Here is a 13,098-nt window from a genome sequence, read left to right as displayed (position 1 = left end):
ACAGGCCCAAGAAAGATGGTACAGCCAAGAGGAAGGAAGGAAAGAGGGTCAGTTTGCTTTCATAGGAAGTTCGAGGGAAACGCTAACCTGTATGGTATGACATCACATAGACTAACCCACAGGGAAACAGGTGGTTTAACATAACTACAGTGTGCAAACATTCCCTGAGCATGCACTGGTCCACCATCCCCAAGCAAGCACTGGTCACCATCCCCAAGCAAGCACTGGCCACCATCCCCAAGCAAGCACTGGCCACCATCCCCATGCTTTCACTGGTCACCATCCCTAAGAATACACTAGTCCACCATCCCCAAGCATGCATTGTCCACCACCTAGAAGCATGCACTGATCTACCACTGTCATGTATGCCCTAGTCTAACATCCCCATCTATGCACTGCTCTGCTACCCTCTGTGCATGCACTGGTCTAGCTGGTCTACCCTCCCCATGCATGCATTGGTCCACAACACCAAATCCTGCACTGGTCGACCACTCCATCCCCAAGTATGCACTGGTCTACCACCCCCACATAGGCACTGGTCTACTCTCCCTGAGCATGCATTGATCTATCACCCCGAAGCATGCACTCATCTGCCATCCCCGTGTATGCACTGGGCTCCCCTCCCAACCATGCACTGGGCTACCATCCATATTTTCTCCTCATTGAAATTTCTCTTTGCATCTTTTTTTTTTCATTTTAGTTGAATTGTTTGTTATGTTTGAATTGTTGAAGTCTAAGAGTTTTATATGTATGCTAGGTACTAGTCCTTTGTCAGCCATATGGTTTGCAGATATTTTCTCCCCGTCTGCAACTTGTCCTTCAACCTGTTATATTAGTGGTAGTACTTATTGTCTGTCCTCAGCATCATCAAATTGGGAACCAATTTTTTAACATGTATTACAGGGGGAAAAAAAGTATATTAAACCATAGCAGCTTATCATGAGAATTATAAAAGATGCGCCTTTTCCATCTCCTCACCAACACAAGGGAAAATATGATTGTTTAAATTAAAAAAAAATCAGTCTGCTATCCATAGGCATAAAAGTTACTGGAAACTTCTGCATAATATTTTGGAAATAAATCTCTCTTTTACACTGATTTAAAAATAGCATTCTGGCTGCTGTGTACCAGTATCATTCTATGGAAGGCATCTTAGATCCCACCTCAAAGAAGCAGATATGTGTCCAAAGTCCCTCATTGGACAATAGCTAGGAGCAGCACCAAAAGTATAAAAATAAAAATAAGATCTCAATCAAAGCAGAAAAATCGCAGGCTTCCGAATAATCTGGATGCCTCTGAACAATGCTTCAAACTGTCAAATGGCTGCCAATGAAAACCGGCCTCTAAGTGAATTTTGGATCAGATGTTGAAAGCATCGAAAAGTCACCACAAGCTACCAGAGACATCCTCACAGCAGAGTTCTCAAACCATGTCCATGAAGAACCTTGAAAATGGGATTCAGTGTAGACACTGTTTGCTAAAAGTGCTTAATTTATCAACTCCAGAGAAAACACTGAGGCAGGACAGGCGTGTGCTTAGCACTCTTCCCCCTTCTGTTACGGCCATTCAGCAAAGCCTTGTCAGGTCTGTGTTTTCTCCACTGCCTTTCTTCTCTGACGTCCCTCATACAGTTCTCATAGGTTCTCCCAGCCTGTGTTCCATATGTCACAGCCTGTGCTGGGGAAGTGACCTGCTCTGGCCATTTGAGCCAGGACATGGGTTTAATGAGAATAATCACCCACATTGCAAAGCACTTCTGTGTGCAGGAGCCACTCTAGTCACTCCAAACTCATTCACTCCACACAAGGACCCCGGGGTGGGGAGAGTCCTACTATCACTGCCTCCATTTGAAATTATGGACCTGAGGCCTATTTGGAGGGGATCAAAAAAGTCAGGATTCTGGATGTCACAAACCTCATGTTCTCAACTATAAAGTCACCCTGTCCCTCGGCTCCCTCTTGGGTTTGCCTGCGGTACATGTTTCACTGTGAAATGACAATTTTGTCTTCTTGAATGACAAAAATAGACATTGATATGCAACCATAGAGCCTTCTGCCAATGGGAAGGTCACCTCACATCTGCTGATGTCATGGCCAGTGGAGACTGCCTTGAAAGCAATCTTGACTGTCACCTATGCAGTGATTTCTCCTACTCATGCATGCCCTCCTGCCACAGTTTGCCCCACTCCAAACAAAATGATAATAAATACTATTCTTAAAAAGTGTGGGATACAATCCGGTAGCATTTGGCTGTTATGCCAGTACCTGGAAAGGTGAGTGAAGAAGATTCCAAGTTCAAGACTAGCTTGAGCTACATAAGCCCTGTCTCAGACAAAAATGAGAAACAAAGAAAGAAAGAAAAGAAAAAGATTTACATTCCTTACCAGTTTCTAATGCTCCTCATGGGGGAGAGCACTTTTCTCACCCCTAAATGTAGGGGTGAGGTGGCAGCCACTGGTGAGAACCTACCCCCCCCCCCGCTCATAACATGTCACCCATGCCATCCTTGAAAAAAGGTCAGTTCCGTCCTCCTTTCACTCTAATGACACCTCTATGAATCATGTCCCAGCTGACACTGTGCCTTTTCTGATCTCTCCATTTTAATAAAAGGGTTCAGATTCTCTTTTCACATATAAAGGAGCTATGTCCTGCCTTGGGGGATTAAATTTGAAAATACCTTGAACCACTGGCAAACCCATCTTTTAAAAAACAAAATCGTATTTACTATTTTGATCACAAACACAATACTGACTCGTAAATATAAAGAAAAAATAATGATCCCACTTTATTCTAAACCCTCTTCAGTCTTTGATTTTCAAAAAGACATATCACAAAGTATATTATAACCTACTTTTTAAAAAAATACTTTATTGTGTTAATCAGCCTGGTGTTGCTGAAGCAGAACACCTGAGATAGTCAACTTAAAAGATGAAAGGTTAGTTTTGCTCACAGTTTTGGAAGTCAGTTAGTCCATTGCTTCTGGGCCAGAGGTGAGACTGGGCATCAAGGGCAGAAGCACATGGTGGGAGCAGCTGAGATGCAAAGAGAGAAAGAGCGAGTAGACCAATGTCCTATAACCCTCTTTAGCAACACATACTGAAAGACCTCAGATTTCCTGCAAACTCTCCCCATAGCATGGTGGACAGGGGCCACACCCCTAACACACATGGGTCCTCAAGGACACTTAGTCCAACCATACAGCAGTAAATACTTGTCTAGCCCCTGGTTTAGCCATTTGCCCAACAAAAAGCAACAGAATGCTGTGAATCACATCCCACCTCTCGGCCTGCACACCTGCTCTTGGAGAGGATTAACAGGAAGGACTCTGACATGGGAAAGAACCAAAACTGTAGGATGAAGGTCACTCCTAGCTGTCTCCTTCCTCCATGAGCCATGGGCAGCTGGAGTTTGAGAGCATAGAGCTGTCTTCCCCCATCCTTGTATTTATTTTTATTGAAAAGTGATTCAACGGATGACTCCCAGATCCCAAATGTATGAGCCCGAGAATCTGATTTATTACAGAGTTCAATCAGAGGCTTTCATCCTGCCCTTGTGGGACACAGTCACAAGACCCAAAGGGCTTTCTGCTGCTCAGTCAGGACCATTGACTGCTTCCAGAGTTTGAGAATAGAGATAAGGGTGGTTTGAGGGAAAAAGCTTTCTATTCATGAGCTACAAAAAGCCTGCTTTCCCCTAGGTAGTAAGTGATTGGGGGTGAGATGGAAAAATGTTTTGTATAAATTTCATAAACACTCAGCAGTGAACTCATAAGAAATAGACAGTGGACTCATAGAGCAGGTCAGTCCAGGAATTGTAAGTGAAAACTGAATACCTAATGCTCCAGGAGGACAGTAAATGCCTGGGCTCCTCTTGCCCTTGGGAACAGGTTTCTGTAGTGACAGCCTGGCTTGTGCCACCTGAGCACTCTCATAACACAGCTCTGTTTTCTTCCTTGCAGAATGAAGTGATCAGCCAGCAGCTGTGTGTCATCTTCACGCACTGTTATGGTCCCTACCCCATTCCCAAGCTCACAGAGATCAAGAGGAAGCAGACCTCACGCCTAGGTGAGTAGTGGCCACGATATATTACGCTGTTGCTGTGGGATGCAGGGATGAAAAGGAAGCAAACACATGGGACAAATATAGGGTGGGAACTTTGAGGGGCCAACAAGAGACAGAGGAAATACCAGTCCCAAGAGATGAGCTCTCCTTTAATAGGTGGTAAATCCTCATATTCTCGTTGGAGAATATAACATAGGATGTGCATGAGGGGACTGTAGTGCCTCCTGTGGGACCTTTTCCCTCATTCACTGACACTGGGGGACTGCTGAGGCTCCTGACCCATGAGTCCCATGAACAGGGGATTATGATAGATGGCCCATTGTCCATGTCAGCTGTGATGATTTTGAACTTGATACAGTCTAGACTAGAATCATCTAGGAAACTAATCTCAATGGGGGATTATCTAGATTAGGTTGCTCTGTTGAGATTGACTCCATTAGATTGTTGATGTAGGAAGACCCAGGCTAAAAGTTGATGGGCACCACTGCCTGGATTTGTATAAAAAGGAAAAATAGAGCTGAGCACATTCGTGCGCCCTCATTCTCTCTCCTCTGTGGATGTGAACACCTTCTTCGGGTGCCTGCCACCTTGACTTTCTGCTGTAATGGGCCTGCAACTGTGAGCGAAACCCGACCCTTTCTCCCCTAAGTTCCCTCATCTGGGGTGTTTAATCAAATCAACAGGAAAGAAACTGAGACAGAGCAACTCCTTTTTATGAAGTCCTGTGTCTTCACTGCAGAGGAATAAGCAGGAGAGTACAGTGAGCCTGCATGTCCCTAGTGGAAGTCCTGCTTTAGGAAATGATGAAAGGTAGAGAACAGGGCCCACCTAAAAACCATGGGCAGGCTAGGGCTGGACAGGTGCCTCAGAGGTTAAGAATGGGTACTACTCTTCCCACGACCCAGGTTCAGTTCCTAGCACCCATGTCAAGTGGCTTCTGACCAGCTATAACTACAGATCCAGGGAGATTCAAAACCTGTGGCCTCGATGGGCACACACACAGACACACAGACACACAGACAGACACACACACATATAGGTAATTAATTAAAAATCAAAATAAATCTTTTTAAATAAAAAAAGCAGGGCATACCCAAGCAGTAGGGGATGAATACTCTGAAGTCCATAAAGATTGGTGATCACTTTACCCACTCCTTGGACACTTGCACTGAGCCAGCTCCAGCCACGAACCTTTCCTCCACCTCTCAGGGGCTCTCAGCTGTCTCCGGAGGAAAGCATGGCCTATCCCATGCTTTGATTGCAGTCTGAACAGGGTGGAGCTGGGACTTGAAGACCAACCCTGTCATTGCTGTAATTCCTCACTGTGGAGGGCAGTTCCTGAGATCCCTCAGGAAGACACTAGCTTCATTCAGAAGATCTGAATCTATTACGGGCAGGGCAAAATGGAAAAGACAGAAAAATGCCTGGCTGTCTTGATACTGGGAACCTGAGCCTGCTGTTTGCAGAAGCCCATCCCCCGATGTCCAGGGAGTAATAAAAAATTAACAATGAAAGATTGCTTTTCCTGTAAGGGTTGGGATCTTCTTTACTCCCTATATTCTTTCCCTCTTAGTATGAAATGTTGGAGGAATGGAAGCATCTCAAGTTTCTATCCTGTAGCAAAACCGTTCCTTTGCCGTTATCAGTTGAAAGATTGAGTGCATGAAGCTGAGTCAAGGCATTGTCATTACTGTTACAAGTGACTTGTGCATTTATAGTGACACAACTTTTTGCGAAAATGGAAACATTGGCAACAGAGTCAAAGGTTAGCTGTTACCTTTATGCCTGTGCAGGCAACAAATCCCAGTTGTACCTTAGTCAGAGGTGTTTCTGCTCTGCAGAAAATATTGATCATCAGGGGAACAGGTTGGGAAGGCCAACCAAATAAGAAGGTGGTAAGAGGTGGAGGGCCATGGTTCTAAACCCTGACCCTGACAGTGGTGACATAACAGAACATGACACCCTTATGAGGCAAATTGTTAGTGTACACATTTAGCCCTGCTTCCCATATCCACAGAGGGAAGAGTTTGTAGCAATTTCTCTCACTAGCAGTGAAGGTTTCACAGGTCAGAATTCCAAGGCCAGCACTCTGAGAAGGCAAGGGTGGGACTGCAGAAGTGCTTTCATGGCTAAGTGCACCTACTGCTCTTGCAGAGGACCCAGGCTCTGTCCCCACTACCCACATGGTGACCCACAGCTGCTGTAACCCCAGCTCTGGGATACCGGGTGCCTCTTCTGACCTCCTTGGACTCCTGCACACATGGTGAACATATATACACTCAGGCACACATGCATAAAATGAAATGAATATTTTTTAAGAAGGCAGGGATCTTGACTAGGGAGAGGTGGAAAAGGAACTCAGTCACAGTGGTCTTGTCAAGAGTATGGACTCAGGTTAGAGAAATGGCTCAGCAGTTAAGAGAATGTACTGGTACTGCCCTACCTGAGAGCTTGAATTCTGTTCCCAGCACCCATATCAGGAAGCTCACAGCCATATACCCATACATGTTACATGTATATGCCATTAAAAGTAATGCTGGCAGAGTTGAATGGTTCTTGAGTCGGGAGTGATGATTGAAATTAATAAACCAACACACAACACATGGGACCTTTCCGAGAGGCTCTAGTGGAAACTAGACGCCTTGCTTTTTTCCAGATTCCTTTTAAGCCAGAGCAAAAGCCCCTCAGGACAAATGAGTAAATTTACAAGGAAGTCAAGCAAGCAAAAGGTGTGCCCTAGACAAGGACACCCCACTTGTTGTCTCAAAAGAAAGGTGAAACAGACTTGGAAATTCTTCACTGACTCCAAATGAAGGCCAGTCTTTCCACTAAGATCTAAATATCAAAGCAAGCTGGAAGACCAGCAGCTCCCAACAAAGTAATAAAACTAAATCTTTAAAAAAAAAAAAAAAGGGGGGTGGGAGGTAGGGAGTGTAGCTTCTCCAGAGAACACTAGAGATCTGTCGAAAGGTTTGTAAAAAGAGAGAGATGAATTGTAGTTAGAGCCCACACAGCCTATCCCCACAAACACCAGTCATCAGAGACAGGAACTGAATCATTAAGTTGTGCTATATTCAGAGAGCCCAGTGAGTTAACCCACTAAAAACTTTTTCTCTCTTCTCCAGCCAACATCTTTATAGAAAGGGTGGAAAACAAAGATGATGAGACTTTCTGGAGCTCAGTCTTGCCCTCTATCAGATGGTCAAGTACAGCTCTGAGCCCTCTTTTGTTGCCTCGTTCTCTGGGTATTTGGGCTCAGGCTCTTCCTAGAACCACCTGAGCTGGAAATTTAACTCAGAACCAGCAAGCCATCATCAATTGCCCTGCGAAGCTGTTCATACCATATACATGCAGACTCCTTTTCTGCACTGTGGAACACATGTGCCCCATGTTATGGACTACAAATGTGTCCTACAGTACCCCGCCCCATTGGGATGGGATCTGGCTTTAGGAAGGGTGGTGCCTCTGGTGAGTGAAGGCAAAGAGACCAACAGAAGCTTCAGAAATGTTTAGAAAGATGATGTAACCTGGAAAAGGGTGGTAACAGAATGAAGGAGAATGAGGGAGAAATGGTCAGGACTTTGGTCTGGATTTGGGACACTTCTCATAGGCATGAGAAACACTCAGCACAGAGCATGAGGATGGGAGAATCACTTAAGTAAGTGAAGATGCTGTGGCTGCTCAATCTCAGACATTGGTACTGCTCCCCAAGGAAGCAATGTGAAAGGCCATCCATGAATACTGCAGTTCTAGTCAGCTGGCATGCCAGTGACCTACCACAGGACCCTGGCAGTTAAGGCCACCTTGTTTTTGCTGGGTGGGGACTGACTAGAGTAAGGGCTAAGAAGTTGAGGCCTAGCAATACAGAAGTGCTGGGCTGACTCCAAGGGCCACCCAGAAGGGCCTTGGGTCTGCATGGCTAAATTAAAGGCAATACCTAGGAGCCTATATTTGGTGAGTGAAGCCATAGAATCAGAATGCCTTACTTTAGATCCTGGCTTGCACAGCTACCGTATCAGCTTGCCTCAGTTTCCTCTGCTGCACAATGGAAGAATGTAAGCCCCAAAACAAGACCTGCCATGTCATAAGTTAGACCCAGTTAATGCATATTAGCAACATTGTCTTTGCTATGAGAGGTAAAAACAGGGTGCTTAGACTGGCACCTTTAATCCCAGCATTCAAGGAGGCAGAGGCAGGCAGATCTCTGTTAGTTCAAGACTAGCCTGCTCCACAAAGCAGGGCAACCAAGGTTACACCGAGAAACCCTGTCTTGAAAAACCAAAAACATAAAGAACAGGTCTGGCTCCTTTGTCACTGATGCTGAGAGAGAAAGACCTGGGGTCCTGTGGCAAGGGCAGGATTCCCTTCAACACCACTTCCACTAGGCAGAGGGACACTGAGCCTGAGAAATGACATGAGGATGGGTAGGTTCCCTTCACAGTCATGCCTTTCATACCCTGAAGTATCTGAGCTCTGTCTGGAGGTTTATCTGATGTGGAAACGGATGTTTTGTTTTGTTTTGTTTTGTTTTGTTTTGTTTTGTTTTGTTTCTTTCTAACCTTTGTGAGTGTGAGAGTATAGGTGTGCAGGTGTTAGGCCCAGCAAGAGCCCAATATTGGGGAGATGCACTCGGAGGCTGGATTGATGCAAACTGCAAAAGGTTTAGTCAAGCCAGCTCCCAAAGGGGCTGCCCTGCATGCAAGCAAGAAACAGCCCTGAGGAACAAAGGCTTTGGGTTTTTATACGGAAAAACAGGATTGGGTAACAGGGTCTATAGGGAAGTTGACTTTTAAAATAATTGGTCTGTTTTAGGCATCAAGACTGGTGGTTCTGGCCTGGCCATCTGGATCCTGAGCAACGCCTGGAATGTTGTGTTATGTGCTGATTTGGCTGTAGCGAGGGGACGGGGGAGCGATTAGCACATCCTGTGGTTTTTCTGAGAAGCAGGGCTATGTGACTCTGGTCACAAACCAGGGGCTATCTGGGTGGGAAACTGGGACCATCTGGTTAGTTGCCAGGCAATGATATCTCACAATTGCAGGCCTGGTCATTCTTTTACAACAGGATGGGTCCGCAGGTCTGTCTCAACTTGCCCACTTTCTCATCTCTGCTCGTGTCCTTCTGCTTTCTGGAAAAGTACTAAGAGAACTTAGTTTGACATGGGGCCTAAAATTCAAAATGGAGTTTATGAGGCTAATCTGGTCCTTTCATAGGTCACAGCACAGTCTCAACTGTAAGCTTTCATGACCTGCCTGTCTGAGGTAGACTCTCTGCTACCATGTACACTGGTTTAGCTGGTTCACACAGATTCTCAGTCTCCACCACTCATCTCACTGTAGTAGTGCTGGGATCCTAGATGCTAGTGCTACCTACCACATCCCAACTTTTAAGTGGATTCTGGGAATCAGAGCCCAGGTCATCCCACATGCTGAGCAAATGCCGTTACCCCACTGAGCCATTTTGCCAGCCCAAGGGCTGCTTCTAATGGCAGGTCAGCTTTGAACATCTCCTGGAATGAACTGGGTGGCAGTGATGTGTCTGTCCTCTACAGGTGCCTTCTACAGTTTGAACCTTGGGCCACCCATGTGAAATGAATAGATCACTATGCTTCGCTGTCTCCTGTACTTTGCCAGAGGAACCCAACTTCACCCTTCCTTCACTAACACACTGTCCCTCTCTCTGTTCTAGATCCTCATTTTCTTAACAATAAAGAAATGTCTGATGTGACCTTTCTGGTAGAGGGAAGACCCTTCTATGCTCACAAAGTGCTGTTGTTCACAGCCTCTCCCAGGTATGTTCCCTTGGCTTTGCCTGAAGCTAGAGTATGTCTATTACTGCTCTTTTTCTTTTTGGAGACGAAATCTCATAACTCAGAATGTCCTGGAATTCACTGTGGAACAAGGTTGACCTTGAATTTCTGATCCTCCTACCTCCACATCCTGAGTACTGGGGTTACAGTCATGCACCACTGTGCCCAGTTCCTTTGGTACTGGGGATTGCACCCAAGGCCTCATGAATGCCAGGCACCACTGTACCAATTTACTACAACCCTGGCTGTTATTGCTGCTTTTTAAGTTCATTGTTTTATAGTATTGTTATGGGGATAGCAGAACATCTCAAAATCAAAGCTTTCAGAGTACAGGGTGCCTCTTATATGCAACCTAGGCCCCCTCAGGGGCAGTTGACAACTTGAGACTCCTTACAGCGCAGCCTGGAGAGGCCTATTCTTTCTCCAGTGTTAGGAAACAGATTTTCTCTAAGCCTTCAAAATATAAGGGCTCTGACCTTCCTTTCCCCTACTGGTACAGTTGACAAGTGAGACCACCATTCAGAAAAAACATGCAGCACAGTGGGAGAGTGCCATATGAAGCCCTGAGTTCTATCCCCAGGGGAAGGGAGGAAGGGAAGTGGCATCCTCCCTCCTAGTTAATGCCATCTCTATGACAGTGCATCTGGATCATGTACAGGGAGCAGAGGGCCTGGCTGAGGAGAAGCCTGTGCTCCCTCAGAGGCACAGAGACAGGCTGACATGAGGGGAGCAGAGGTTTTCCAAGTAGGATCAGGATCCTGGTGATGCAGATACAAGAGTCCCTCTTGGAATCTTCTGGGAGAATGGTGACTCATAAATATCTGTCCCTTGTGTACCCCCAAAATGAACAAACTCCAGATATCTGCTTTGGAGCCACAAGAAAAATGAACTTTCCATGTGGGTTTTTGGTTGGTACCACCAGACAAATAATTCCACAGTGTGCCAGTGTCCAATTCTTAGTTTTTCGTCAAGGTAACAGTGGCCCTGGAGGTTTCAGACCTGGGGTAAGCTACAGAAAGGGAAACACAGATGCCCTGTTTTTTTCTGCCACTCTTTTTCAAACCTGTCGTGATCATGAAGGGAAAAGTGTTTAAAGAAAGTAAGAGTCACCTTGGCTTATTCTCTTTAAAACGTTATTCTCTGCATGAGTCTCTAAGTCAGTGTGTCCCACTAATAGGGTCCCTACAGTCCAGAAGCTTTGCCTCTGAATGCCAAGACCTGTGATTACCCATGGGGAGCCACTCCCTAAGTCAGCAAGTATACTAGCTGGTTTTGTGTATCAACTTAACACAAGCTAGAGTCATCAGAGAGGAAGGAGCCTCAGCCAATGAAATGCCTCCATGAAATTCAGCTATAAGGCATTTTCTCAATTAGTGATCAATGAGGAAGGGCCCAGGCCATGGTGGGTGGTGCCATCCCTGGGTTCTATGAGAAAGCAGGCTGAGCAAGCCAGTAAGCAGCACCCGTCCATGGCCTCTACATCAGCTCCTTCCTCCAGGACCCTGCCCTGTTTGAGTTCCTGTCCTGACTTCCTTTGGTGATGAACAGCAATGCAAAAGTATAAGCTGAATAAACCCTTTCCTCCCCATCTTGCTTTGTGATCATGGTATTTTCATCACAGCAATAGAAGCCCTAAGACAACAAGCATGATTTAAATGCCCTTGAGGCTTCCTGTTTCACAAAGACAGAAGCTCCTGTCTCCTGGAGCAAAGCTTGAACAACCAAAAGGTTGGGCACCAGACAAGAGGGAAGCCAGGGCAGGTGCTCAGAATAGACACCTTGCAGAGGCTAACCCAGGTTGGTGGGAGAAAGTGATGAGGTCTTAAAGATCGTCCATTCCTTCCAGTGGCCAGTTTGGAAAAGAACATGAGTTCCAAGCATGGTCTATCACTTTGAATAAAGACACTAACAGCTATAATCCAACTGTGTTTTAGAGCAGGAACCAGAGATTCATGTCACGAGGAGAGTTGATCTGAGGCGAGCTGCAAAGGCACGGATGAGTCTTTTGATCTCTTTATGTGTTATTCAGGTTCAAGGCCCTCCTCTCCAGCAAGCCAACAAATGACAACACCTGCATAGAGATCGGCTATGTGAAGTATCCCATCTTCCAGGTGAGCCTGGGGTAGCCTTCAGCCCTCAGCTGCCCCTAACACCTGCATACCCCTGACAGAGCTGCCAGCATCTACACTCACTTACTTCGTTTCTCCCTCTCCATCTCCATCACTGAAGCCCAGTGCCTGCTGCCGATAACCTTGGGCTGGGGTAAGCGGACCCAACGGTAAGGGACATACTGTCCCAAAGACTCAGAAATCTAGAGGGATTTATGAGTCAGCTACAATATACCATGGGGTGTCTGCAAAAGAGGACACACTTTTCAGAGCCATGTAGTGTAACAGCTCAGACCCAGGATATCCGGGCAGGTTTAGGAATGGCAAATCAAAGGCCAAGCCAAAGCTGGGGGACTCAGAATGAAGCTTTGGGCTCAAGAAGGAAGCCAGAGCATTCCAGACAAAGAGAAGAACACATGTAAAGGATTTAAATGATGTGCCCATCCCAGCCATATTAGAAAGAGTAGGAACTGTGCCCAGCCTGTCTGGTGGCATAACTCAGGGACTCGATTCTGTGGTGGTCTTTCTAAGTAAAACTCATACCAAAATGCTGGCAACTCCTTGGGAGCTTTGGAAATGACCCCTGGATGTACAGGCTGTACATCAGATCCATGATATCAGAATGTATGGGCAGGTCCCAATCTTGGGCACACTGAAGCCTCCTCGTCCTCTCCTGCCATCATGCAGCCAGGCACTCTATCTTACAGCAACTTCTGAACATTAGCACCTATCCAAATGCCCTGGAGATATTTGCTATAATTGTCCCAATACAGAAAACACATTAGATGTGAGCTCCTAGGGCCTGCCCCTACAGCCCGGCTTCCAGACATGAGAAAACACATTAGATGTGAGCTCCTAGGGCCTGCCCCTACAGCCCGGCTTCCAGACACGAGAATTCACACTTCTCGTGTATGTAATGTAATGAGCCCCTGATGCTGCTGGGCCCAGGGTTCCAAACCTGAAAGCTAATGTGTCGCTGTGTCCTTTCCTTCCAACTTCGCTGCCAAGAGCTCTTGGAAGGGTGTGGCCTGAGTTCCCATAGCTGCTCCCTAGGAGAGCAGAGATTAAAACTAAACCCAGACCCATTATTTTCTCACATCCTTGAGCACATGAGTCTGCTC

The 13,098-nt window shown here is 46.1% G+C and overlaps 1 protein-coding gene across 3 annotated transcripts in view; it reads left to right on the top strand.

Annotated features, from left to right (window-relative positions):
* Abtb3 (ankyrin repeat and BTB domain containing 3) overlaps positions 1-13,098 on the top strand; it is a 270,263-nt gene that overhangs the window by 247,102 nt on the left and 10,063 nt on the right. For all 3 annotated transcript variants that reach the window (XM_055627845.1, XM_055627844.1, XM_055627846.1), the window contains 3 exons: positions 3,958-4,063; positions 9,749-9,851; positions 11,899-11,980. In XM_055627845.1, coding sequence (XP_055483820.1) covers positions 3,958-4,063; positions 9,749-9,851; positions 11,899-11,980 — 291 coding nt within the window. The remainder of the gene's footprint in view (positions 1-3,957; positions 4,064-9,748; positions 9,852-11,898; positions 11,981-13,098) is intronic.

This window comes from Psammomys obesus, unplaced genomic scaffold (genome assembly GCF_907164565.1).
Source record: "Psammomys obesus unplaced genomic scaffold, mPsaObe1.curated_primary_1811, whole genome shotgun sequence".
In the NCBI taxonomy this organism is placed as follows: domain Eukaryota; kingdom Metazoa; phylum Chordata; class Mammalia; order Rodentia; family Muridae; genus Psammomys; species Psammomys obesus.
This window is presented reverse-complemented; position numbering and strand designations above follow the sequence as displayed.